This window comes from Lytechinus variegatus, chromosome 12 (assembly GCF_018143015.1).
Source record: "Lytechinus variegatus isolate NC3 chromosome 12, Lvar_3.0, whole genome shotgun sequence".
Classification (NCBI taxonomy): Eukaryota; Metazoa; Echinodermata; class Echinoidea; order Temnopleuroida; family Toxopneustidae; genus Lytechinus; species Lytechinus variegatus.
This window is the reverse complement of record NC_054751.1, coordinates 20,967,558-20,993,457: the sequence shown is the minus strand read 5'-3', so window position 1 is coordinate 20,993,457 and position 25,900 is coordinate 20,967,558. Positions and strand designations below refer to the sequence as shown.

Below are 25,900 nucleotides of genomic sequence, written 5' to 3'. Positions count from 1 at the left end.
CAACCTTGACCTTTATTCTGAATAATGTAAATTTCCTGATTTTATTGGAACAAACCTTTTCTATTGTGGTTAAAACATGTCCATATCTTCTGTAATCTTTCGAATTTGTATTGGGCATTTTTTTTAGAACTGTTCATTTAAAAAGAATATTAATAATTGGTGAGTATTGTATTGGGAATCTTACACAACTTCATGATGCTTGTAATAATGGAACATCCTTCCATGTTGTACATTGTTGGAGTCTGAATAATGGGAAAATATTGGAAGTAGCCCTTTTAGGCTTCTCTGGGGGGGAGAAAGTATGTTCATATCTTTTGCAAATATCAAAATCATTCAAATGTTTATGTTATACTGCTTTATTATGCTGATTACAATGTTGATTGCAATTAAATTTCCTTCCATATATCAAATTCGAAAAGTCTAAATAAATTGGGAACTGGCAAATTTTCTGTGTTATTTTACAGAAGATGTGTCTACATCTTCTTTAGATATTATGAAAAAATATTCAAATTTTATTGAGTTTCTGATATGAATTTAATGTTGTTCCCTTAAACTCCCTAAATATAAATTGTAATGGTCTTAATAATAGGAATGAAAACTTGCCCATTTCTGTTATTACATTGAAAGTATGTCTACATCTTATGTTGATATCAAAATCATTCAAATTGTTATCATGCATCTAAAGCCACTTTCATTCTGACAGCCAAAGTGGAGGTCTCCGGAGTCCAGAAGGAGCTACTTCACTTCGGAGGGCAGTATAAACATCCTGAAAAACAGACAGTTGAGGGATCCTGCAATTGCTTGCTGAAAGGCATTTTGTTGTTTATGAATTGGCCTAAAGCTTATTATAGGTGCAGGATAATCATCCAAAAAAAATGCTCATTTGTATCTCATTTCATCTCATTAGGGAGTACATCTTACCAGTGGTGTATTACCATAGCACCTGTTTTGCTTCCAGTATACAGTGCCCAACATAATATCCCCATCTTTCCCTTGTCTTCAAATATCAGGACTTGTGACCTTTTTCTAATCTCCACTTTGTCAGAAAGAATTTGTTATTGCGTCCTTGAATCATGTCTCCATATGCTGGTGTGGAGATATGTTCACATCTCATTAGGATTTTTTCAAAATCATTTGGATTCATAATGAAATGTCTACTACAACCTTAGAGTTGCTGTTCTAGTATTTTCTGTGAACTTCCCACAGTTTATGCAGGTCAAATTAATGAGGCCTTGTGGACACTCCCCCTTTTTTGTCTTGCCCACCAGAGGTGAAGGCAAGACTTAGAGATCCAAATGTTGTCAGTCTGTCACAAACATTATGACACATTACTCTGCAACCATCACTTTTCAACCAAACTTGGATAGTAGATGTACTTGGGGACCTGCATGTTATGCTGCAGTCAGAGGTCACATGTTAAGGTCAAATGTCATTTTCAGGTCAATGTTAAAGTTTACGTGCAAGACTCTTATGACACATAACTCTGTAACCATAAGGTCACTTTTCACCCAAACTTGGGTTGTAGATATACTTAGGAGACATGCATGGTATTGTGTTCGGAGGTCACATGGTAAGGTCAAAGTTCATTTTGAGGTCAACATTGAAGTTTACTTCCCAGTTATTTCACATTGAAGTTTTAATACAATTCTCGTACGTGCCCTAGCAAATTACAATATTTCTGGTTATTTTCATAGATGGGTGAGAAACAAAATCGCTTATGCCTTGTTTTTTTTTTTAAGGAAATATATTTATGTCTGATGTAGACATCAAAATCACTCATTGTTGGGCTTCTACTACAACTCATCTGTTGTAATCATATACTTATTATTTGGGAATAATCAAATTCATGGTACTCACATATGGTACTTATGAAATTGTAAAAATAGGACTAGTTTATATCCTGGGTAGATGACTGATTTGATAACTTTATTGGCATTGAACCTGAAGTAAATTAATGGCTTCAATACATCTTTCCGTACATCTGGCTTAACATATTGAAATTTGATGTATGATTTTGACCATCAGCCTTGACCAGCTATGGGAAGTGGACCAGCAGACAGGTCAGCTCATCCTGTCTCCCTCTCCCAAAGGAAGGGATTTCCGGCCACGTCACTCCTCCCCTCATCAAGCCCTCAGTCAACTCTCTCCCATACCCTCCCAGGAGGCGCTCCCCTCACCCACTGGACCAGGGCTGGAAGAGCATCTGGTGGAAGGAGCTGATGTGGAGGCAGAGCCTGCGGAAGAGCAGAAGGTGGAGGTTGAAGGAGCAGAGGTGGTTCCTCCTCCCAAGAAGCCAAGTACCGATGGGATGGAGACTCCTGCGATTGGACCAGTAGGTATCCTCTGAAATTAAGATTGCTAAATTATCTTGGAACAAATCAAGTCTGTAATAAAAGTATGTGCAATTCATTCATGTGAGGCTTGTTTCGTTGCGTTGTGTCTTTGGCTACGATTGTCTAGGCTTGGGCTGAACGCAAGCCCGGAACACACATGACGAAAATCTTGCTTTAAAGAGCAGTATACCCCAAGTTTCCCTTATCAAATCTCTTCTCAAAACCCTATTGCCCTCAAGCATGAAATTTAAGTATAGAAACACCTGTTTCTTGACCTCGGTCCGAAGATAATACACCCCAGCATCAACGGTCACAGCAGGGGGCCACACACGATGGATTGCAATGTGTGTAGTTCTGGTGAGTGCATGGAGTTCCATGTATACACGCATTGATAGAAACTTTTTTCTTCCTTTCTTTTTCTTTCTTTCTTTCTCTCTCTCTTCCTTTCTTTCTTTCGTTAAGACTGTATCGTTGCGCGAGTGAACGGCATGCATCCCATATTTTCTTGCTGTACGGACAGAAACTAGATGGGATGCATCGCGGTCCTTGCATGCTAAGCATACCGTAATTTTTATTCCGCATACTTTCCTTATTTCGAGGTCGATTTTCTTCGTTCGAAATTGAAAATGGACTAGTATTGGATGTCTGAATGTAATATGCCTTTGAAAACGTGATTAATATCGAATACAATAATTTCATTCCGAAGATCCTTCTACAGGCAGACAAGTCTTACGTAATAGCACAGCTGTTGTTTATCATTTCGTCCTTGGCTCAACGCTCGTTTAGCTGGCCCGTGGTGGTGAAATTGAGACAAGGGGATTACCTGGCCAAGATGGGTTTATCGGGGTTGGAAATGTTGTTTGAGATTTTCCAAACGAAAAACGGGGTATACGACCGCAGTTTGCAGTCCGAAGTGCGGTCGAGAATCAAACGGGAAATTTTCGTAATGCTTAGGATGTGAGCCAGGTTTTAGGGAGATTATAGGATAACTTAAGGTTGCAGTAAACTTTGGGAATCGATTTGCGTTTTCTCCATTTCTGTTACCTGCCTGGATCAACACTCCATATGAAGGAAACAACCAGGGTGTTTTGCGGCGTCAAGGAATACTTTGTATGTGTTGATGTGGATGTGCGCAAATTCAGCTTTGGAACGTTATTAAAGCCAATCTTATTCATTTTCCAGTATCCTTGTGACACAAAATGTACGTAGCTATTGATTGTAGAACAAGTTGTTATGTTTGGTTGCATTGACCACAATGTGCAATTGGTGGTATGATCACCTAATAAAGCTTCTTTTTTTTTTACCTGTCTTTTAATCAAGGTGATGCAAAACATTCTACGACTGTCTCCAATCGATGCTGCCACCCCATCACCTATCCCTCGAAGAGGACGCAAGAGACGTCTTGTGTTTGCTGATAATTCCACTCAAATGAGTAAGAAAGACATACGGCGCAATATGGAAACCGTGGATGAACTTGCGCGCAAGGAGGTAATACCATCAAAAGTTTTATATATTTAATCATTGAACAGAATGATAATCATTTTGTCGGTTTTTACTGCATATAATGTTAGAATATGGTATCAAAATGGTCTTGCTAATCCTCTGCAAAATTAAATTCACTTGTGCAACTTCAAATCTTTGTGATATGCTGTCTCTCTACACTTTTGGCAGGACTGAATAACATACTATCTTTGTACTGTGTGTGTTCCTTCCGATGTCATTGCCAAATCCAGAAGCAGGCTGGCATCAATTCTTGTACTTGCCCTACATTTTTGGAACAAACATAATTGTCATGCAATCCAATATTCATTATGAAAATGTCTTAAATTTGTATCTCTTTTGAATTTTCAGACTATCATATCTCTAGGTCACCCATCTGCCAAGGAACTGTTTGAAGAGCCAGCAAGAAAAGGTAAACATTTTCCCTCTTCAATGAAAGAAACAACTAGGAATTCTCACTTTTACATCACATTTACAAGTAGTTGGATGTATATGAACATGAATTTAAAGGTCGAGTCTACCTCAGAAAAATGTTGATTTGAATCAATAGAGAAAAATCAGATAAGCACAATGCTGAAAATTTCATCAAAATCGGATCTAAAATAAGAAAGTTATGACATTTCAAAGTTTCGCTTATTTTTAACAAAATAGTTGTATGAATGAGCCAGTTACATCCAAATTAGAGTCGATGATGTCACTCACTCACTATTTCTTTTGTTTTTTTATTTGAATTCTACAATATTTCAATTTTTACAAATTTGATGATTAGGACCTTCTTGCCTGAAGCACAAAATAAAAAAATACTGGAATTCCATGTGTTCAGGGAGGAATGAAACTTCATTTCACATGACAATGACGAGAAAATCAAAATATTTCATATAATAAAATACAAAAGAAATAGTGAGTGAGTGATGTCATCAGTTCCCTCATTTGCATACCGACCGAGATGTGCATATAACTGTTTTGTGAAATGAAGCGAAACTTTAAAACTTACTTATTTTATATCCGATTTTGATGAAATTTTCAGTGTTCTGCTTGTTGGATTTTTCTCTTTTCATTCAAATAAAATTTTTGTTGGGGTGGACTTGTCCTTTAAATTAGGCACTTTGTATGATTTATTGATATAATGATAACTCTCAAGGACATTATCCCAAATGGCAGCATTCTCCTAAAAAAACATTGTTCGTGTGTAATAACCCTTATTTGGAATATATCACTGTTATCCCTGATCTAACATATGCTTCAAATATTCTATAATTAAAAGCTTTGAAGAGGACGACTGCCCTGTTCAAGCTATGGAAGGATCATTCTGAGCTACGAAGAGCCACGACTGATCCCGAAGAGGAAGATCTTGATGCACCCGCCTGGAGCACAGCTTACACGAGACCCAGACAACCCCTCCCTGGATCATCCTCTGATACAACCAGCAGAGAAGAGCAGGAAGAAGAGGAAGATGAAGAGAGGGCTTTACTGCTCAAGGAAATACCAGAGGTGAACTTCCCTTTAACCCATTTCCAAATCTACCAAGTAGTACCAGAGATGCCAAGTTCAAAGACCAGCTATGCGTGAGATTTTCTGTGAATCTGAGTGAGATCACAGACATTGTGTAAAATGTATATGGGGATAGGCTGTGATAGTTGCGTGAGACAGAGATTTGAGGGGATGAACAAGAGTTCAAAATGCTTGAGTCTCATGCATAATGCGTGAGACTTGGTAGCTCTGTAGTACTGATTTTCAGTATTTAGCTCTGACAAATTAACACAATACTGATGGTTTCATGCAAAGTACTGAGTTTGTTGTCCTATGGTATTTCTTTGAAAATACTGAATTCTTCAACAAAATACTGATTTTCAGATTGTAAAATACTGGAATGTTCAGGTAGACAGCTCTGCATTTCAGTCATCTCCAGGAGAACGCTTCATAAAAAGTTTAGTCAGTCCTTTCACAGACAGACTGTGGCGTATCTATCTAGGTTGAACACAATGCCATTCCAGGGGCCATATTGTGTTTGCACGATAGTCGTCCTCTCAAAACTATTGTGTCTTATGTGGCTGAATCTGTGCCTGCTGACAGATGTTGTAAGATACTGTAGATCCTTCTTTGCTGATTAGTGGGTGTAACTCACTGACATAATGTTTCTTGAAACTCTCCCCTCGTTGCTTTAATACAAAATTGATGAATTGTAGAAGAAAGTTTCTCCTTTAACAGTTTTTCACCAAAAAGAAACTAAAACACAGAAATTGTGCAATTTAAGTTGGGATTGACCCAAAGAACAATTGTTCTTTTCATGGTTACCACCAAAACTGGCAACTTCTAGAAGTACCATTTGTGAAATAGATGAAGGTGATGTTTATCATATTACCTGTTTCTGGGGTTTCCCCGTCGACCACTTCACTAAAATGAGGGCAACATTTTGTTATAGTCCACCCTGTCTTTTCAATGTCCTCGACTGGGGAGCAAATCATTAAAGGACCTGTCGGACAATTCATCATACAAATCTGTTTCATCCAGCAGTTACCATAGTAACAGTGCTTCTCAGACAGTCAAAACCATGGAAAGTTGTCAAATCTGAAAACTTGTCAATAATGCCAATAGTGCAGGAGACTTGAAAATGACAAAGAGCACAATTCGTAATTGTTTAGCCAGACTTTTCTGTCTGGATCTTTAAATCCGAGATGTCTCTGTCATTGTTCTGTACAAAGAGGTATACAATTTCCCACAGTGGCAAAATATTTTATTGCTGTTGCTACCAAAAAGTTGACTGACTACTTCCAGAGTTTTTTGGGTTTTTTTCTTTATTTTAAACACATAGATCTAATCTCACATTTTGCCAATATGATTCTGTTGCTGGCCATTGCACCTTCAGTGCTTTCCCTTCTAAAGTCAGTATACTTCCTCAACATCTGTTAAAGTTCATGAAAATTTAGGGATGGGAAAAAAAATAAAGGATGATTGTGAGATCTGAGTTATGGAACTGATTTGACTATAGATTTGTTTGGTTCATATATGTATATATACCTCTTTTTTTAGGTCCTTCGGCATGAACTTTCTGTGAGTACAGAGCGTCTGAGAGATATATCCTTGGAAACCAGCCAGCCACGGGCAAAGTTTGAAGACACTCCCCACTCTCTTATTGTCTCAGGTAAATTATATGATGATATCATTGCTAGATGTAATTGATATAATTAATTTAACTTGTTATTTTGTATTGATTATCCTTGACTCTGCTTTAGTATATATAAACCATAGAGATGTATATTATTGACACTAGAGTAATCGCTTGCATTGACGCGCGCGTAATGCGGATGTGATTCCATGTATTGCGCAGCCGCCATCTTAAAGAGGGCAAGAGCGCAGATTTATAACACACGGCTCTATGGGAGAATATCACATATTTCACTTTTTTACATATATTTTCAATTTAATGCTGTATGCAACGTTAAAATCACAAGGTAAAACATTTTTATGTTAAAATATATGATAACCATGCATATTTTATAAAGGAGATGGACTGAACATCCATAAAACGGGGGAAACACGACGAGGTCGACTGAGTAGTAGTTATTCAATATATAAGCCATACTGTGACAAGGGTGTCAGATAAGGTCAACTTAAAACTTTAGTGTGTTCACATGTTCTCATTATTTGGTGCTCATTTGACACTCAGTGTTCAAGCAATATACTGTGTTGAAACAACACTTAGAGTGTAAAATAAACACCAAATATTCAGAAGTGTTGAAACAACACCGTGACAGGTGTTGGATAGAAATATTTTAACAAAAATTATTGTTGAAGTTACACTTCACTGGAGTAACTCAACACTGTCTGTTGTTGGGGTATATATTTAAAAAAAAATACCCTAGTGTTAAGTTACACCGTCAGGCTGCAGGTGTTGAAGAACTTGAAATCGGACACCAAATGGTGTGAATCCAAACCGTGAAACAACACCAAAGCTGGTGTTGGTATTTTTTTTATTTTTTTTACACCAATGGGTGATTTAAACTTTCGTTTAAATTTTCGTTTCTGCAGGTGTTCGAGGGTGTCAAATGAACACCAAATGGTGTCAACTTCATAACATTCTCCGACTTGTGTTCAAATTGAACATCAAGACTGGTGTTGATATATTTTAACATCCTAAATGTTGGTAATCTTAACACCAGTGGCAGTGTAACTCCAACACCAGATGGTGTGGTCCTTTATTGATTGGGCTGATGTTAGATTTAACACCCGTGGTGTTAAATATAGCTAACGTCGCATAGTCTCCAATATTATATTTATGGGATTATTAGTGATTCACCGTATGATTTTTACTTAATGGACAATGAATTCTAGTTTGTTTTTCCTATTTAATAAACCGGCCGACATCCCCTCCCACTGTTTGTATTTAATCATGCACTCGCCCTGGGGCACTCGCCTCTTAACAATTAAAACTTCTTCGTTCAGTTATGCATTAATTTCAAGCATATTGCGGGGTTCTGGAAATAATGTAGCATATTTGGCCCTGACTTTAAATTTAAAAAATACAGTGCTATATATAGGCCGACATTTAAAAAAAGAGTTAAATCATAAACAAAACAAAATAAGCATCTAGGCCGGAATATATTATATATTTCAATAGGGAGGGTAAAACAACTTAGAACGTCGACTCATAAATTGTATTTTTAGTTACACCCAGCCAGGGAGGGGCACATCCGGCTCGTGCCCCCGGCCCTTTTGAGAGGCACCAAAAATTAAAATTGGACAAAAATACCATGCATGTGCCTAAGTGATAACCTTTTTTTCTTTTTTTTTTTTTTCTTGTCAAAATTTTCATGGACAAAAGTGCCACCCCTTTTTGAAATTCCTAGGGCAGGTTAAAATTGACTAAAAATGTCTATAGTGTATATTTATCAAATACAGTTTAGTCTGCATGACTAAGTCAATAATTTTTTTTTTTAATATTTACATCTATATAGCACTTATTATTTTTTTTCTAGCACTTTACATTGTAAACCTTCGCTTAATAGTTGGTTAATTAGCTCAGTTTAAATACAAGTGGAACGCCTCTGGCAGTCTTGCCTGCATTACACAATTCAAATATAGCAGCAGTGCTGACTATGATGGTTAAATTTCATTAACCCCAAATGACCTTGACCATGTTATCTGCAACTCATGCCAGATTGTCAGTGATACTTGATTGTCCTAGTTCAAGTTTCATAAAATAGGCCCATGATAAGATTTCAGCGCTGTTACCCCAGCATGGTCAAAGTTCATTGACCCTAAATGACCTTTTACCCTGATCATGTGACCTGTCACTGATACAACATTATCAGCAATAATATCTAAAAAACCTTTTGTCCAAATTTCATGAAATAGGCCTTATATTTTTAAAGTTATGACAATTCAAAACAAGTGGAACGCCTCTGGCAGTCTCGCCTGCATTATGCAATTCAATATAGCAGCAGTGCTGACTTTGATGGTTAACGTTCATTCATTTACCCTAAATGACCTTTGACCTTGATCATGTGACCTGGAAACTCATGCAGGATGATCAGTGATACTTGGTTACCCTTATGTCCAAGTTTCATGAACTCAGTCCATATACTTCTGAAGTTTTGATGACATTTCAAAAACTTAACCTTGGTTAAGATTTCAATGGTGATGCCCCAAACATGGCCAAAGTTTTCATTGACCCTAGATGACCTTTGACCTTGATCATGTGACACAAAAATAATACAAGATGATCAGTGATACTTGGTTTCCCTTATATCCAAGTTTCATTAACAAGGTCCACATACTTCCTAAGTAATGATGACATTTCAAAAACTTAACCTTGGATTTCAATGTTGATGACGACACCGTCAGAGAGCGGCGCCTATAGTCTCGCTATGTTATGCAGGGGAGACAATAAATGCCAGTTTTGTGGTAACCATTTCGAAATGAGTTAGCACAGAATCCAATTGAATGACCATCCAAGTATCTGTATCCATGTTTAGATAAATAAATATGTGTCAAAGATAGATTCTGGAAGAAATTGTGTAATTTCTGAGAAATTAGCGAAACAAGCATGAAATTTGAACATGCATTGTCAAGTCTTTTTCCAAGCAATAACAATACACTGTTCCAAATGTGCTTCTGTTTTGGTGATCTTCAGTTTGACCGTTTTTTTTTTTTTTTTCAGCTTAGATTTCATGAATTCACAAAGTTCAGGTAACGTAAGTACCAGATCTACGATGATATAGTGACAATAGTAATGTTGATTTTACCGACTTTCTCATGAAATCAGTGTTTGCTGCAAATACTTTCATTTATCTTTACCCATTTTTTTTTTTTTTTACAGACCAAATTCTGCAAAGCATCACTTGAAACAGATTTTGTTGTCCAAGAGATTTGACTTACAGTCTCACCTGCCCCTGAAGTTACAGTAAATGTAAATCATGAGTAAAATATCATATGACTTCACACATGCCATCTTCATATCCAAAGCAGATCATTGACACTGAATTTTATCATCTGGTCAATTTCCTTTCTGCTGCCAATCTCAATGCTTTGAATATGGAAATTCAACTACAAATCAAACTATTTTCTGGGTGATTGTAGCACCTTAAACTTTGGTGAATATGTAAATTCTATGATACTGTGTTAAAGTCTGAATTCATGATGAACTGAGTAATTCGTGTAGCCAATAATTCAAGAAAGTTTTCTGTCCTCTCCCCTGGTGTTAGTTTCGTTGCCACTTTTGATGAAAAACTAAGCCAGATCAATCATCTTGAACTCTCAAACAATGGTAGCATGGTTCCCTGAAAAAAAGAATGGTAATGCAAATTATAGCCTACTTTATAATATATAGTAAAATGAATATGTGTGGCCATCATCAAAGCAGTTTATCATTTACGTTTATAAGTAATTTATTTTATTTTATTTTATTGTTTCACATTCCACAAATACATACAGCTTGAACATATACATATATGAGAAAATGATGACAAAAAATATATAATTTTACGGTTTTACAAAGAAATACAATTACATGAAATATGAGGAACCTATTAAGAAGCATAGCTTGTAGATATAGGTTCCCAGAAGAAAATAATTAAGGATTAAAAACTCCTAACGCAATGAAGCGAGATAAATAAAATTAAGAAAAAATAATACATTATAAAGAGTTCAGCATGATAGTCACTCAAGCAAGGCGTTTACCCACTAATTAATTCAATTTGATTAATTCTAATTAATTTAATTTTAATTAATTTAATTAATTAATTTAATTTTTGTACAGCAACTTTCACATTCATTTCGTGATGCTTCCATTGTATATGCTTAGTCTTCAGCTTGTTTGCAATGTGCAGATTGTCTTACTGTTGGAACTTGTAAAGCATCTCAATGAAAGACCATGAAATCCGTTCGCCATCATGGTAGATTGACCCCAGAGTGGCCAAAGAATTCCTCACAAGTTTGATGACAAGCATCCTGTATGAAATTCACTTTGATTTCTGGATCTTGAGGGTGAGGGAAGAATGATCTTGTTCTGCCGGGTATCATTATAGAACAACCTAAATGTGTTGCCATGGACTTATTGGCATATGAACCATCACAAACAACGCCATGAACAACCATTCCTGCATCTGAGAGAGCACAGATCAACTGCTTCACTATTTCGGCTTGAATTTCTCCTGAAAGATGGTCAGTGAGGAAATAAGCTACTGGATACTTCCATCTTCCTGTCAAGCCAAATGCCATGAAAAGCAGAGCTTCTGTAGCTAAACTGTCATCTGATGTTGGAAGGAAGTTCCCACAGTCAACGAATCCTGCATATTTTCTTTGTTTTGGGTCGTACAACACTTCTTTCCTGATAGCCATTGCATCAAGCATGAGTGTGCAATGTTTCATGAACTCATTGCTTTCTCCCATCTCTTGAGGGCATCGATGACTTCCTTTAGGAAGCCTGGTTCAGCGTCTAAACTTGCACTCCATTTCCTAATCATGCTTGCATGGGGAAGATGCAGATACTCCCTCAGGAACTTATAAGCTTGTGCACTGTAGAAGTGAAGGGTGACTGCGAATTTCTTCACTTCTTCTGAATAGCGATGACCATACTTGTTACCTTCTGAGGCTTTAAGTTCGTTCTCAATTAGAGACAGAGTATTTGCCCCAAAGTTGAAAAACTGAAATTGATTATTACTTATCAGTTTTTGATCTTTCACCTGCTGAAGAAGCCCAGCGATTCGAACGTCTTGCCGCTTGGATTTCTGCCTTACCACTCTGAGATTGTTACGTGCATCTTTCAGTTCTTTCTTTGTCAGGACTAGTTTCTTTTCTAAGGTAATTGGTGTATAGTAGGTGTGATCTTTGGTTGCCATGTCCCTTTGGTTGTCTGTTTGGTTGCCATGCTTCTGTCTCTTTGGTTGATGTGGTTCTGCAATTGCAGATTTTGAACAGTCTCTTGGCCTTATTCTCTTCCTTGGAAGTTGCTTCTGTTTATAGAAAGGATTGCTGCGAAAAACTGAAGGTACAGCATCGTCTTGAAGTTCATGATAGCAGATATCCTTGCCAGAGCAGTCCCTTGGGTGGATTCCTGAAGGAGGAACAAACAATAGAAAAAAATAACTGATGTTTGCATGGTTAATAGCTTAGTACTATTTGTTCAACCTTTGCAAATAAATTAATTTATTTAACCATATTTTCAAACTTTTATTTTTCATTTAAAAACAGGTATAAGTCAACCAAGACATGTTTTCTTCTTAGTCACCTTCACTTATTAATGTGCAATGATTGCATTTCACAAACAATTAAATTTAAAATATGATTACATAAGTATTATTCAACAATATGCAAAAGGTACATTAATTGTAGTAAATATGATATCATAAATTGATATAGGTAGCAAACGATTAGCATCTATATGTCGCCATGAATTCTCTCATTTTGCAAGAGAAGGGATAAAGCAAGTATGAAGACTCTTCACACATAGCCTTAAGATGACATTGAAAACTTTTGGATTAGCAAGGGGCCTCAAAGTTTGCATGGGTTTAGGGAACTGTCCCGGAGGACTGAGCCAGCATGCTGGCAAAGCATACGCGAAATATTATCAGATTGTAAAATCATTTGTTCTGCACTGGTCCAGATGGAGTGCGTATGTCACTATGTGATATAATCATTTTTATATAGCTTATACTGAAGTGGTTAACTTGAAAACAATTATTTTGCACTCCTCACTCCTTGGGTATTTAAGAGGTTCCATGACATTTGCTCCGGCGACAATTGCTCCACTATAAATTCCACACACTAGTCGAATAACTGACCCAAACCCTGGATTTATACCCTATCATAAACCTAAACCCCAAACCTTGCATAAAACCCTATTACAACCCTAACCTTATATCTTTGACTAAATAAAGCCTGGGGCAATTGTCGTAGGAGCAAATGGTGTGTCACCATTTTAGAATTGTATAAAAACATACCTTTCACATAATCAGCTTCCAAGCAGTGTTCACTGCATATCAAGTGATGCTTTGTTAGCGTTAAGCTTTCTCGTTTAACTTTCACAGTCCACTTGCTCAATAGTGATGGATTACTTATTGGAAATCTGAGAAGGGATATGAAAAAATATATGAACTTTACATATATATTTTGAGACTTAAAGTGATTGGTTAACATTGGTTTGACTTTTAAAAAATCTGAGCTAGAAGGTCAAACTTGTCACCTGTGTCTGTGATATGTTACAAAAATAAAGCCCAGAAAAAATTGCGTTCAAAAATAATTATTTAGTGCTTCAAAAATTGAAATATGAAGTGACCAGAAACACCATCTTAATTTCATCCCATACACTTATGTGTACTATTTAGGCATCTATAAGATGCCTATTTACAAAATCGGGGTTTGCCTTGTAGTTTTAGCTTTTCATTCTCAATAATGGTTGTTTTCAGGGTGTATTAATTCTAATACATGCACTTGTACACATGTTTCATCTTGGTTTGAGAACTTCTTAAATCGGCTGCTCACAAAGTTAAACAATACCTTTAAGACACAAATAAAGAAAGTTATTAGGGTTAAAATCTTGCTCACTAAATACCTCTGTAACTGATTCTGAACCAGTTGTGAATAAAGTTAACGAACTGAATGCCATCACTGATAGGAAAAAAAAGCAGCAGTGAACATGTGAATGAAACTGTGACCTTTTTGGGGGTAATACATAATTGGGCAAGAGGAATGTAATATCTTCCTTCATCCAAAGTTTTTGATATTTAGTATTACCATGCAAATCAAGGTAGATGTGGAAACCTTTGTGCTACAGAAATACAGTGATTTGTTTTACTCTTCTTTTTTTTCACAAGGAAACTGGGCCTGAAGTTGTATTTTAAATATACTCTTTAAGTTATTTTATGTCAACATTTTTAGGAACCTATTTTTTGTTGTAATTAAGATAATAATTTTCAAACATTTTGTTCATCGCTGAAAGCTTTAGATTAAGAGCGGCAAAACTGACCCCAAAATTGTGCCTGAAAATAGAGTCACAACAAACTAGGCTATAGGTCTACATCTACTCTAGATCTAAGACCTAACATAGTTATGATGCCATGTTACTGTTAGACCATCTTAGAAACATTGATTTTTAATTTGTCATCTGACTCGTGATTGTTACAATGTATCATTTTATTTGACCTACAGACTAATCCAGTTACAGCGTTGTTAAATTTGCTTAAATTATCTTCACCCTCCCGCAATGATTCCGTGACCCACTGAGGCAGCCATAGCCATGCCATTGGTTTCAGTTGCTTTCAATTTAAAGTTAAGATTTACACCATCATGACCAAGACCCAAAATAATGTAGCCCAAGATCTATTCTAAATGAAGGCAGTTACACTTGGTACTGCCTTTTGGACATCCTCTGCTCTTAATAACAGAAACACTCAAACATCCACACAATCAAATCTGCAAGAATCTTCAGCAGTGAAGCAGGTTCCACTGTTCACCAGGCCCTATATTAGTATCAGAGTACTATTATTATTATTACGAGCAGCACAACTGATCCAGCAGTCGGCCCGAAAATTTAGTCACATCAAACTAGGCTATAGGTCTACATCTACTCTAGATCTAAGACCTACATGTAACATAGTTATGATGCCATATCACTGTTACACTTTCTTTGAAACATTGGGCGGTATTCTGATAATTGAACCTTGGTTTTTAAATCACAGTTCTATGGAATGCTGGGCTTCATAGAAGTTCTTCCTTATCCATGACAATGATAATCTATCAATTGATTCGTTAACATTTTATAACATCCATTTCTTCCCATGTCACCTCGTAATTAATATTTTTGACAGCTTTTTGCAGCAAGATAAGAGTAATCTTTATTTGTGAATGAGAAGACAATAAGCATTTCATAAAAGCGTGGCCTAAGTTAACCCATGGACATCAGAATACCACCCATAGACTTTAAATTTCTCATCTGACTCTGTGATTGTTACTTCGTATCACTTTATTGTACCCACAAACTTATCCAATAATAATGTTGATGAATTTGCTTAAATTTTTTTTTTTTTTTACCTACAATAGTACAAATATTGTCACAGGGCTCAAATTAATCCAAGGCCATTGAAGGCCATGGCTGTGGATGCCATGTTGACTGGCCTTGATGCCCCTCTCATTGGCCTTGGAGATTTCTTGTGCCCTTTTCTATTTTCCCATTCTGTGCTGTAATGTAGAAATGTGCCTAGATGGAAAATTGGCCTTGCCCTTAAAATATTGAAATTTAGGGCCTACACCAATATCCCCAAGTTTGGTATCATCATAAAATAGAATAGGCCAAGATGTAACATGATCTTGTAATCATTTGCAATGGAACAGTTATAGAAGTGGGGGAGGGGGGCTTAATAATTGTCCATGAAAAAACATAAAAGATAATGAGATGGTAATTTTTACTTAAGCATCCCAGGTTCAGTTACCCACAGAGGCAGCCATAGACATTGGTTTCAGTCGCTTTGCAATAAAAAGTCAAGATCACAATCATGAATAAGCCCAATTGTAGATCTAGATTTTAGTCTGACTCTTGGTCGAGATCTATTCTACTGAAAGCAGTTGCGGCCTCATACTTGGCCTTGCCTCATGGACATCTGGCTCTGCTCTGAACAGAAACACACACACACATTCACACAATCAAATCATGTTTATGAATATGATACTTTTCTTAATTAGATCTAGATATAGGCCTAGAGTCTAGACCTAGGATTTTAGATCTAGTCTAGACTCTAGGCTAAATGTAGGCCTAGAGTCTAGAATAGATCTAGATCTCTAGAAAGATCTAGTCCTAGTAGGACCTAGAATCAAGATCTAGACTATAGTCGATGAGAGATCTAGGCCTAGTCGATCTAGTCTGTTAGATCTAGTCTACTTCAGTAACTTTGGCCCCGAATTCACAAAAGAGGTTTAAACCTTGGGGTGGATTACACCCCTTCCTAGGTATTTTTAAACGTACGCCACACAGATTCTGGTCCAATTGTGCGCAGGGGTAAATCCGCTAGTTTACACTTATTTTTAGTATGCGTAAAGAGGTTTAAACCACAATGGTTGAAAACCTGATTTGTGAATTCGGGTCTTAACTTTAAGTTAGAGACTAGATCTAGAATCTACCCTAATTAAATTAGGGCCGAGAGGCTAAAGTTAGTTGATTTGAACATAATGTACCAATGCCGCTCTGGATCTAGACTATAATCTAGTCCAACTTTAGATGGCAGCAGAGGGTCTAACTAGATCTTGATCTAGATTTAGATCCAAAATTCTAAGTTAGATCAAGATCTAACATAATAGTCTGACTTAGTCTAGGCCTAGACCTAGATTAGGCCCTCTGCTGTAGATATCTACCATGTCTACAACAGCATTGGTATGTTAAGTGTGAATTAGGCTAACTAACTTTAATAAGTGTAGACCCGTCTATAGAACAGTGAGATCATAAATTCAACATCACTCTTCTTACTTCCCTGGCTGGGCCCTGCCACTGAGTCTGAGCCAGGGCTGCCAGTGCCAGGCATTAATGTTCTCTTACTTTTAGTTTTAGTCTAGACCTAGAAGTCTAACGTTAGATCTAACGTTAGATCTAGATCTAAAAGTTAGATTCTAGATCTAGTCTCTAACTTAAAGACTAGAGTCTAGATCTAACGTTAGTTATTGTCAATTCTCACTCTCACTTGGTCTCACTCATTGTCAAGAGTGAGACTCACTCAGGCTCGGACTCATTTTGGTCCTTTCTCACTGTAAAATTTAGTTTCATTATGCATTTCTATTGATCTCACTCATTTCAACTCATATTCATAAATTGGCCTAGATCTATGTCTCACTCTCAATTATTCATCCAATGTTGGCAGCCTAGCCCTCGTCCCGGGCCGGGGATGCCAACCCCTCAATTTCCGCTGCCGCAGTCGAGGTAAATCCCGCCCGGCGCTCGGCCCCCAAGGCCAGGGCCCAACTTTTCTTTTTTACTGAATAAAACCTACCTATGAAAGGAAATACCACTGCCTTTTTTCCTTCTGGATGTACAGCCGAAAGCAGCACACGATCCCGGCATGATTTCCTCAAAATTAACTGAAAGGAGGGGAAACTTCAGACCAAGCCCTGATCTACATCATAGGTAATGCACGTACAGCAACCTATTTTTTGCCCTCTTTAAGATGGCGGCCGCCCCGAACATGGATTCACTGCAATTTGATGAAGTCCGCCCTCTAGTGTCAATAATATACATCTCTATGAAATCAACTTACTGATGTCTTGGCAAATCTTTCCCCCTTATACCTTCTATACATACTTATTATTTAACTGATGGATACTGCATTAACAACATATGGAAATTATTATGGTAATGCATTACCAATTATTGTAATGAATTACCAAAGATGGTCATTGGACCATTGATATAGGATACCGTTAGTAATCACTTCCTTATCTGTGTCGTGGACCCCTTTCACATCCTCTATCTTCTTTTCTTGAATTCCTTTAGCAAAGATTTTTTTTTTCTTTCTCTAGATGCCAGTCACTTGTCTGATTCCAAGGACAGTTCACGTGCAAAGAGTTTCCACTCGGATCCTCCAACAGCACAGCGGTAATTAAAACTCCATCTTTACCAAAACTAATTGTTTAATGTGATATGTACTGGAATCACTGACTCCACCTGTTTAAAAGAGAGGATCATTAAGTTTTCTTACTTATAGAATCACTTCTGTTCTTAGAGGACAACATGTTTACTTGCTGACAAAGAAATACTGAATAGTGCGTTTTTTGCCAATCAAATTAAAATGTATTTATTATAAAAAGTTAAATGACAAGGCATGTCTTCTTTGTAGTCAGTATTGGTTGCTAAAATGGTTTGGGGCACAAGAATCATCAAGTAATATAAAACACATCTTTTTTTTTAAACTAGGACAGTACTGGCTTTCTGGTTTCATATTTTTAGCAAACAATCCTGTGCTTTGTTATGGTACATTACTAACATTGCTCTCAGAAATGAATCCCCAATTCTAAGCAAAAACTCACAATCAACAGATAGAAGTTTCAGAGTTTCAATTAACTATGGACCATACTTTCTTTGATTATTTGATACAGTATTATGTTTGATTAAATCCACTTCTTGCATTCAATTTCACAAAATTACAAACCCTCATGTGTTTTATGTCCATTATAGAAAAGGAATAGTAATGTCAAATGTTCTTTCTTATGTTTATATTTCTGAGCTTCTTGATTTGTCCTCTGGTAATTGGGAATTTAGTAACTTCTCCTGATCTTAAAAGACCTCTCCTACTTTCCACTTTTTAGAGGATTAAAGTGGAGGTTGTAAAGTTTTAATTGAATTGTCATTTCTTGAAATCTTCAGAGCTCATATTTTTTGTTGGCTTCTTGAATAATTGATTGTAATATGATACCTTAGTCTCAAAATATATGATGCTTGTATTTCATAAATCTCACACTCCACTTTCCCTCTGACCTGCAGGAGCTTGCACCGCCCCATAAGAGACAGCTTCAAGGAAATGGGAGAGGCCATCCCGGAGGAACTCATGGACATCCAGGAGCTTCCATTATTACCAGAGGAGGATATGCTGATGGACCAGCTGGAGGGACAGATGGAAGAACCAGCAGTGGCCGAGATGATCAGTACCTCAGAAGATGAAGAAGGAAGGAAGTTGAGAAAGAAGGAAGAGACAAAGGAGAAGCAAGAGGAATTGACGGTTCCTCAAGGGAACATCCTGAGGTGAGAGGGATAGGAGATTCATCAGAATTGTGCCATCAGCAAAGAAATAAATAATTCCTCTTCATACTATATAGTTCCTAATAATCATATAGTATATGTGCAAGCTAGCACATACTTGAGATGTTCACAAAAACCTTGAAAATATTCTCTTATACAGTCGTGCTCATAGGTAAGTGAACCCCACCAAAAAATGCACTCTTTCATGCTGATTGTTGAATGTAGATAGCATCTCTATAATGTCTGGCAGAGTAATATTCAGACACTAATGTGCCACATTGTGTTGATGGTGTCATTAATTCTCATTCAATCCATATGTCCGTAGATTGAATAGACAAATTTTTAATTTATTTTTTTATCCTGAATTCTATAGGGGAATTGGTGTGCTTACAGAAGAAAAAGATTCAATTCGATTCAAGGACCTGGTCCCACCATCAACCTACAGATCAGTTGCAACCAAGATCTTCTCTGTGTGTCTGGGTAAGTGTGCTAACTTGACCTACAGTTGGTATGCCACATAGGCTAAATCCATTTGGTTTACTGGGGCGGGATTCTGAAAACATTCTTTTCTCAAATATCTTATCTAGGTCATGATCTCAAATTGGTATTCTGAAAATGTTCTCATTTTTTTCTTATCTTTCTTGCTTTACATCCCATGCTGAGGGTGTAAATTTATAACTTGCGCATATAATACCAAAGTGCGCTAAAAAAATGAACGGAATGTAGATAAGTGATATTCTGTAAACGTTCTTATCATTCTCTGGTATTTGTGATAATAATTTATAATAGCTGGGCAGCTATATCTTATGATGACCGCAATATTCCTTGCCCAAATGATGATCGATGACCACAGGTAGTACGAAAGAGACTTATGGTGTCCGACAAACTAAGGAGATTTTGAGAAGTTACACAATCGGGTTCGATGATTTTACATCAATATGCAAATTGATAAAAGATGATGAGCCATTTCAAAGACAACAAGGAGGGTCTCGTCCGTTGAACAACAGGTTGCTACAACACTACGATTCTTGGCCAGTGGCTCCTTTCAGAATGTCCTTGGAGACGTCTACACAGATTTTGCAATCATCTCAGTAGGGCAATATCTGCCGTGACCGATGCTCTTTCTGCAAAATGATATTGAGAATGTACATTCAGGGTACAAATGCCTTCAAACAGATTTTTATGGCACTATTTTATGAATTTCCTTGATCAGAAATAATTCTCAAACTAGAATTTTAGGAGGGACTTACAGGATGAGAAATCATTTTCAAGAACTTACTTACTTTTGCAAGATAGTAAAGTTAATTTGCATTTGTAAACTCTAATCCTGTATTGAACATAATCGAATTTCAGTTTTTAAAAATGATGGCTTTATAAGTTGATGAAATATGGTTACGCCTATCTCTTTAAGTGGATCTCTCATTCATTTATTAATCATTCATTTATTCATCATTGTCTGCAATGTTATCACTGTTTCCAGTTCTGAAGTGATAAAATATAACAATATGTGCTTACCATCAGAAAGATCAACAGCGATCTTTTGGCACCCATTTACCATTGACGCTAAGGTGAGAAGAGATTCCTCTGGTTCAGTTTCATTCTTGACAGGAGGAAAAATTCCTGTGGGTTGACAGGCGTTTCAAGGGTGTCGCTCGCACATCTTGATATTCCTTCTTCTCCAATGAAGTCCCTCAGGACCTCTTCCGACTGAGCTAGAGGCAGAAGAGCAGGTCCACCTCCTGTAGCCCTTTTTGTTCTTCCATTTTCTTCTGCCTTCTTCTTCACCTTGCTCTTCTCAACAGCGAACTTTTTTCTCACTTCATCTGCAGACCCCCGCCTCTTTTCCACTTTCTCGCTAATCCGCTCCTATGCCCTACTCTTCATGGCATTGGTGACTGTTGAAGAAGTGATTCCAAACATGATGTCCTTCCTGGCCACCACCTCTGACACCAACACCATGACTTCTTTGAAGCTAAAGTTCTTCTATGCTTATCCATGATGATGGAGAAGATCTCGATGCCATGTGATGATTTTTTTTGTACACTTGTACAAAGACAACACATCGGGTCTTGTCTGTTGACAAGTTGCTACAACACTACAATTTTTGGCCACTAGAATTTCAGGAGGGACAGATAGTTTAAAGAAACCTACTTTTGCAAGGTAGTAAAGTGACTTTGGATTTGTACCTTATAATCCTATAATGAATGTAATCAAATTTTGGTTAAAAAAATGATGACTTTATGAGTTGATGATGAAATATGGTTATGCGAATGTTGTAGATCTAGATTTCGATCTTAAGTTGATATCTCATTCATACCTCCTCCCACTTGGCTAGAGGCATAAAAGCAGGTCCAACTCCTGTAGCCCTTGCTGGACTTCTAACTGCCGTGGCCTTCTTCTTTACCTTACTCTTCTCCACAGCAAAATTTTTTCTCACTTCATCCGCAGACCCCCGCCTCTTTTCCACTTTGCCCACTTTCTCGCTTATCCACTCCCACGCCCTACTTTTCATGGCATTGGTGACTTGACGAAGTGGCTCCAAAGACGATGCCCTTCCTGGCCACCACCTCTGACACCAACACCATAACTTCTTTGCTTATCCATGATGATGGAGAAGATCTTGGTGCCGTGTGATGATTTTTATTTTGTACACGTGCACAAAGACAACAAGGAGGGTCTTATCCGTTGAAATTTTACCATAAAGTTGCTACATTCCTTCAACTTTTGGCTAGTGGCTCCTTTCAGAATGTCGTTGGGAGATGTCACACAGATTTTGCAATCATCTCAAAGTAGGGCAATATCTGCCTTGACTGATGCTCTTTCTGCAAAATGATATTGAGAATGTACGTTCAGGGTACTACTGCCTTCAGACTTAGATTTTTATGTCACTATTCTATGAATTTCCTTCTCGAACTAGAATTTCAGGAGGGACAGATTCAAAGGAATTAAGGATGAGAACTTGATTTGAAAAAAATTACTTTTGCAAGATAGTAAAGTGACTTTGGATGTGTACCTTCTAATCCTTTATTGAACGTAATCAAATTTCGGTTAAAAAAATGATGACTTTATAAGTTGATGATGAAATGTGGTTCTGCCTACATTGTAAATCTTTGATCTCTTTAAGTTGATCTCTCATTCATATATTAGTCATTCATTTATTCATCATTGTCTGCAAAGTTATCACTCTTTCCAGTTGTTCTGAAGTGATAAAATATAACAATCTGCGCTTACCATCAGAAAGATCAACAGCGATCTTTTGGCACCCATTTACCATAGACGCTAAGGTGAGAAGAGATTCCTTTGGTTCAATTTCATTCTCGACATGAGGAATAGTTGCCATTGGGTTGACAGGTGTTTTGAGGGTGTCGCTAGCACATCTTAATATTCCTTCTCCGATAAAGTCCCTTGGGACCTTTCCCCACTGAGTTAGAGGCTGAAGAGCAGGTCGACCTCCTACAGCCCTTGCTGATCTTCCGATTTCCGCTGCCTTCTTTACCTTACTCTTCTCAACAGCAAACTTTTTTCTTTCTTCATCCGCAGACCCCGCCTCTTTTCCATTTTCTCGCTAATCCGCTCCTATGCCCTACTGGTCATTGCATTGGTGACTGTTGATGAAGTGGCTCCAACGATGATGACCTTCCTGCAGCCACCACCTCTGACGCCAACAGCATATTGAAGCTAAAGTCCTTTACTTCTATGCTTATCCATGATGATAGAGAAGATCTCGATGCCGTGTGATGATTTTTTTTGTACACGTGTACAAAGACAACAAGGCGGGTCTCGTCTGTTGACAGTTGAACAACAATTCAGAACATCATTGGGAGATGTTACCCAGATTTTGCAATCATCTCAAAGTAGGGCGATATCTGCCATGACCGATGCTCTTTCCGCAAAATAATATTGAAAATGTACATTCAGGGTACTTATGCTTTCAGACTGAGATTTTTATCTCACTATTCTATGGATTTCCTTGATCAGAAATAATTCTCGAACTAGAATTTCAGGAGGGACAGATTCAAAGGAATTAAGGATGAGAACTTGATTTGAAAAAAATTACTTTTGCAAGATAGTAAAGTGACTATGGATTTGTACCTTCTAATCCTATATTGAACGTAATCAAATTTCGGTTAAAAAAATGATGACTTTATAAGTTGATGATGAAATGTGGTTCTGCCTACATTGTAGATCTTTGATCTCTTTAAGTTGATCTCTCATTCATATATTAGTCATTCTTTTATTCATCATTGTCTGCAAAGTTATCACTCTTTCCAGTTGTTCTGAAGTGATAAAATATAACAATCTGCGCTTACCATCAGAAAGATCAACAGCGATCTTTTGGCACCCATTTACCATAGACGCTAAGGTGAGAAGAGCGTCCTTTGGTTCAATTTCATTCTCGACATGAGGAATAGTTGCCGTTGAGTTGACAGGTGTTTCGAGGGTGTCGCTGGCACATCTTGATATTCCTTCTCCGATAAAGTCCCTCGGGACCTCTTCCCACTGAGTTAGAGGCGGAAGAGCAGGTCGACCTCCTGCAGCCCTTGCTGATCTTCCGATTTCCGTGGCCTTCTTCTTTACCTTACTCTTCTCGACAGCAAACTTTTTTCTTGCTTCATCCGCAGACCCCTGCCTCTTTTCCACTCTCTCGCTAATCCGCTCCCATGCCCTACTCTTCATGGCATTGGTGACTGTTGATGAAGTGGCTCCAAAGACGATGCCCGTCCTGGCCACCACCTCTGATGCCGACACCATAACTTCTTCAAAGCTAAAGTTCTTTATGCTTATCCATGATGATGGAGAAGATCTCTATGCCGTGTGATTTTTTTGTGCACGTGTACACGTGTAGATAAAAATTGATCGTGGTAGTATATAGCGAATGTGCATATATCTCACGCAATATTATTACGCTAGTAATTGATATATGCGCAGTGTGCATATATTCTCTTGACATAAGAAGTGCTTCTATTGGTTAAACTGCCAATGTAAGGTGTATTTTGATCGGTAATATTTAAAAAAAAATGGGCGTGTTGAAGATGAGAAAGGAGCAGTCATTACAGAGAAAAAAAGCATTAAGAAGATTTTCTGAATATCAATTTGCAGTGGTTTCAGCGTTCTCCTATCTCAGTGAGATAACATAAAAGATAAGAATGTTTTCAGAATACTACCCCTGATCAATTTTATATGAATATTTGTTTCAGAAAAAGTTCATCCTATCATATAGACCAAGTGGTTATTAGACAAAATGTTTAAAGCCTAACTGGAAGTTAGGATGAAATGGTAAATAGGCTAAATGGCATTATTAAAGGCATTCATTTCATTCTAATCATATTATTTTAAGCCTGGAGTACCCTTTAAATTTTATTCATTTAAACTAATTGAGTGAATAACAAATTCAATTCTAAGTTCTATTGAATTATGAAATATAGCGATTGACTTAGATTGATTTGATAGAATGCATGACAAAATATATATTGAAAATATGGTGTTTTGAATATGGACTTGTATCTCTCTAACATCTATCATATTCCCTTATTTTTGTTCGCTTCATATTCTTCTTCTATCCTCAATACTAAACAGAATACGCTGCAATGAGGCTCATCTCAGTGACTCAGAAAAAGCCTTTTGGAGACATCTATATTCAGAGAGGACCTAACTACGAGTAGAACGATGTAATCTAGTTGCTTCTTTCACTTTACTCAGGCAGAGCGATAATTTAGGGAGCCTTTAATTGTTTTCTAGGAAATTGTGTGTGATAAAGATTTTTACCTCTCAACAACTCATAACATCTTGAAAGATTAGAGAAGGATGCTTTTTTTTACTTTATTGGTGGGGATAAGGGGGGGGGGGGTAAAGAAACGGTGAGTACTACCATATCCCATTCTCCACTTTTCAGTATTAAATAGAAAAAGAGATAGGAGGCTTGTCTTACAAAGAGTTATGAAAGATTAAAAATTAATTTCAGTTTGATTTTTAAGTGTCATTTGGAACAATTGCAGCTCTTTTTGAGACAGACCCCAGGGTTTTTTTTTTGGGGGGGTCTGGAAGTATGTGTTAGATTTCATATTCAGATTATGAGATCAATGAAATGCAGGGCTGTCATTAAAAGCTGGTAAAAAGTAAAACTTGCAAAGTTTTAAAGATTGAAATTAATTTCAGTTTGATTTTTAAGTGTCATTTGGAACAATTGCAGCTGTTTTTGAGACAGACCCCAGGTTTTTTTTTGGTCTGGAAGTATGTGTTAGATTTCATATTCAGATTATGAGATCAATGAAATGCAGGGCTGTCGTTAAAAGCTGGTAAACAGTAGAACTTGCTGGTTATTCAGTTGTTTCTTACTGGCTGTAATTCCTATAGATATAAACCATGCCAAAATCACGGAAAAAAGATACATATGCTTCTTTGCTTACCTCGTATGAAATTGAAATTACCTGCTTCATTAATACTTAACAAGACCCCTGAGATGGGTCCATTCCAGAAATTTGGTTGATAGTCTGTAAAGATTTATGCATGGAATGAATCACTTTCATGTAAAATTCAGATATATTAGAAATCAAGAGGGAAGGAAAGAAGCAAAGTATGTTTTGTGGCTGTGTAGTTACAAACTAGATGGTCATAGCCTACTTAAAATAGCATTTGAAGGAGCTAAAAAATTGTGTTATTGAATTATATCTCATCATTTGTGTTGCGTTTTCATGTTTGCATTTGGTTACTGTATTTTTCTTTTATATATTACTTTGTCCAGACTTTCTTTGCCTGATCTTTTAGAAAACATGTATTTTGTATCACTGTCTAGGCTGCCTAGGAGCAAGATCAAGTAACATCTTTAATGATTTTGTTTCATAAAGGTTTTAAT

The 25,900-nt window shown here is 37.1% G+C and overlaps 1 protein-coding gene across 1 annotated transcript in view; it reads left to right on the top strand.

Moving 5' to 3' along the window:
- Positions 1 to 25,163, top strand: part of LOC121425332 (meiotic recombination protein REC8 homolog) — a 37,030-nt gene extending 11,867 nt beyond the window's left edge. Inside the window, exons 10-18 of the mRNA XM_041621361.1 lie at positions 2,026 to 2,332; positions 3,654 to 3,821; positions 4,185 to 4,245; positions 5,098 to 5,324; positions 6,864 to 6,975; positions 17,832 to 17,907; positions 18,793 to 19,050; positions 19,421 to 19,527; positions 24,625 to 25,163. Of these exons, the coding sequence (XP_041477295.1) occupies positions 2,026 to 2,332; positions 3,654 to 3,821; positions 4,185 to 4,245; positions 5,098 to 5,324; positions 6,864 to 6,975; positions 17,832 to 17,907; positions 18,793 to 19,050; positions 19,421 to 19,527; positions 24,625 to 24,710 (1,402 nt within the window). The 3' untranslated portion in view covers positions 24,711 to 25,163. The remainder of the gene's footprint in view (positions 1 to 2,025; positions 2,333 to 3,653; positions 3,822 to 4,184; positions 4,246 to 5,097; positions 5,325 to 6,863; positions 6,976 to 17,831; positions 17,908 to 18,792; positions 19,051 to 19,420; positions 19,528 to 24,624) is intronic.
- Positions 25,164 to 25,900: the final 737 nt, after the last annotated feature.